This window comes from Lactuca sativa, chromosome 1 (assembly GCF_002870075.4).
Source record: "Lactuca sativa cultivar Salinas chromosome 1, Lsat_Salinas_v11, whole genome shotgun sequence".
Lineage (NCBI taxonomy): Eukaryota > Viridiplantae > Streptophyta > Magnoliopsida > Asterales > Asteraceae > Lactuca > Lactuca sativa.
Window position 1 is genome coordinate 47,046,606 of NC_056623.2, and position 2,500 is coordinate 47,049,105.

Consider the following 2,500-nt stretch of genomic DNA (forward strand, 5'->3'; position numbering starts at 1 on the left):
GATCCTGTAATCAAAGAAAGATAGTGAAAATTTTTCTTATCTTTTGACTTAGAATAAAAGGTTCTCCATGAAGGAACCAAATGACAATTTATTCCTATAGAACATCTAGGAACAAGACGATTGAATTGGAAATATCGACAAATTCTTGCGGAGTCCAAAGAAATGAAAATAAATAAAAGGTCAACTTGTTCCAATTAAATCTCTATTGAATTTGAATATCAGAATAGCGGATATAGTAATGATTCAATGGGTCAGGTCCACTTATTTTTCTTTGATTGATCTATAATCTTTACAATGGATTTCATTGGCCTAATTGAAAATAGGAAGATTTGATGATTCAACAGATGACTTATCATTATTCGTAATAACTATAACTAATATACTCTAACAACTAATATACTATAACTCATTAGACGATAATATTATACAGTTGGTTACTTTTTTATTACTATTTTTTTATTACTATTAATAATATTGCTATTCTTCTTTCAAATATGAATACTATGACTGAAAAAAAATACAAAGCCCCTTATCGGATTTGAACCGAGGGCTTACGCCTTACCATGTCATTACTCTACCACTGAGTTAAAAGAAAAGGGCTTGGTTCATGGAATTCCTAAACGGGTCATTTTACTATCTAGGTAAAATATATCTATATAACAAGATATATACCTACTTCTTATATAAGTATAAGAAGTCCATCTACACATAGACAGAAGCGCCTCGACAAAAGGTCCATTTATATATAATAATTTGCACTGTAGCGGGTATAGTTTAGTGGTAAAAGTGTGATTCGTTCTATTAACCCCCTTAATAGTTAAAGGGTCTTTCGGTTTGATTCATATTCCGATCAAAAACTTTATTTCATTAAAAGGATTCAATCCTTTACCTTTCAATGACACATTCAAGGAAAAATATAAATTTTCGGGATTTTTATCCAAAGGTCAATTAAAAAAATGAAAACTTGGATTATAAAATTGCGAAACTTCCACGCTCGGAATTCGCATCTAATAAAGAAATTATGTTTAACTATATCTCCGCTAAATACCTTTCTAGAAAAATTCATAGAATTAGAGGAATTCGTCTTCTTAGAGGAAATGATTAAGGAATACTCGGAGACACATCTACAAAACCTTCATATAGGAATTCACAAAGAAACAATCCAATTAATCAAGATACACAACGAGGGTCGTATTCATACGATTTTGCACTTCTCGACAAATATAATCTGTTTCATTATTCTAAGTGGTTATTCTCTTTTGGGTAATAAAGAACTTGTTATTCTTAACTCTTGGGTTCAGGAATTCCTATATAACTTAAGTGACACAATAAAAGCTTTTTCTCTTCTTTTATTAACTGATTTATGTATCGGATTTCATTCGCCCCATGGTTGGGAACTGATGATTGGCTTTGTCTACAAGGATTTTGGATTTGTTCATAATGAGCAAATTATATCTGGCCTTGTTTCCACTTTTCCAGTCATTCTAGATACAATTTTCAAATATTGGATTTTCCGTTATTTAAATCGCGTATCTCCGTCACTTGTAGTGATTTATCATTCAATGAATGACTGAAAAATTATCTACCTAATCCAATTAGAATGTTTCTTACTTTGCAGTTGTACATAAGCAAAGCATTGAAAATCGTACTCACTCTTTATCTTTCTACCCATCCCGGAGATTCATCCTATATATTAATCCAGTCAAATTATTCCAGTAAATAACAGAATCGTGGATAGGAAACTCCATTAGTGACCTACCCCAATTTATTGTATAAATTTTCGGGATCAATGGTTGGACCATGCAAACTAGAAATAATTTTTCTTGGATAAAGGAACAGATTACTCGATCTATTTCCGTATCGCTCATGATATATATCATAACTTGTGCATCCATTTCAAATGCATATCCCATTTTTGCGCAGAAGGGCTATGAAAATCCACGAGAAGCGACTGGACGTATTGTATGCGCCAATTGCCATTTAGCTAATAAACCAGTGGATATTGAGGTTCCGTAAACGGTACTTCCCGATACTGTATTTGAAGCAGTTGTTCGAATTCCTTATGATATGCAACTGAAACAAGTTCTTGCTAATGGTAAAAAAGGGGCTTTAAATGTGGGGGTTGTTCTTATTTTACCAGAGGGTTTTGAATTAGCCCTTCCCGATCGTACTTCCCCCGAGATAAAAGAAAAGATGGGCAATCTGTCTTTTCAGAGCTATCGCCCAAATCAAAAAAATATTCTTGTCATAGGCCCTGTTCCTGGTCAGAAATATAGTGAAATCACGTTTCCTATTCTTTCCCCGGACCCTGCTACTAAGAAAGACATTCACTTCTTAAAATATCCTATACACGTAGGCGGAAACAGGGGAAGGGGCCAGATTTATCCTGACGGGAGCAAGAGTAACAATACAGTTTATAATGCTACAACATCCGGTATAGTAAGCAAAATCCTACGAAAAGAAAAGGGGGGATACGAAATAACCATAGCGGATGCATCAG

General features: G+C 33.7%; 2 protein-coding genes across 2 annotated transcripts in view; both read left to right on the top strand.

The window, feature by feature from the left end:
• LOC122194984 (chloroplast envelope membrane protein-like) overlaps positions 1–1,578 on the top strand; it is a 5,716-nt gene extending 4,138 nt beyond the window's left edge. Inside the window, exon 2 of the mRNA XM_052765543.1 lies at positions 1,057–1,578. Coding sequence (XP_052621503.1) covers positions 1,057–1,574 — 518 coding nt within the window. The 3' untranslated portion in view covers positions 1,575–1,578. The remainder of the gene's footprint in view (positions 1–1,056) is intronic.
• A 222-nt stretch (positions 1,579–1,800) lies between these two features.
• The window catches only part of LOC122197083 (cytochrome f), a 979-nt gene continuing 279 nt past the window's right edge, over positions 1,801–2,500 (top strand). Inside the window, 1 exon segment of the mRNA XM_042900542.2 lies at positions 1,801–2,500. This exon segment is cut by the window's right edge and continues 203 nt beyond it. Coding sequence (XP_042756476.2) covers positions 1,801–2,500 — 700 coding nt within the window.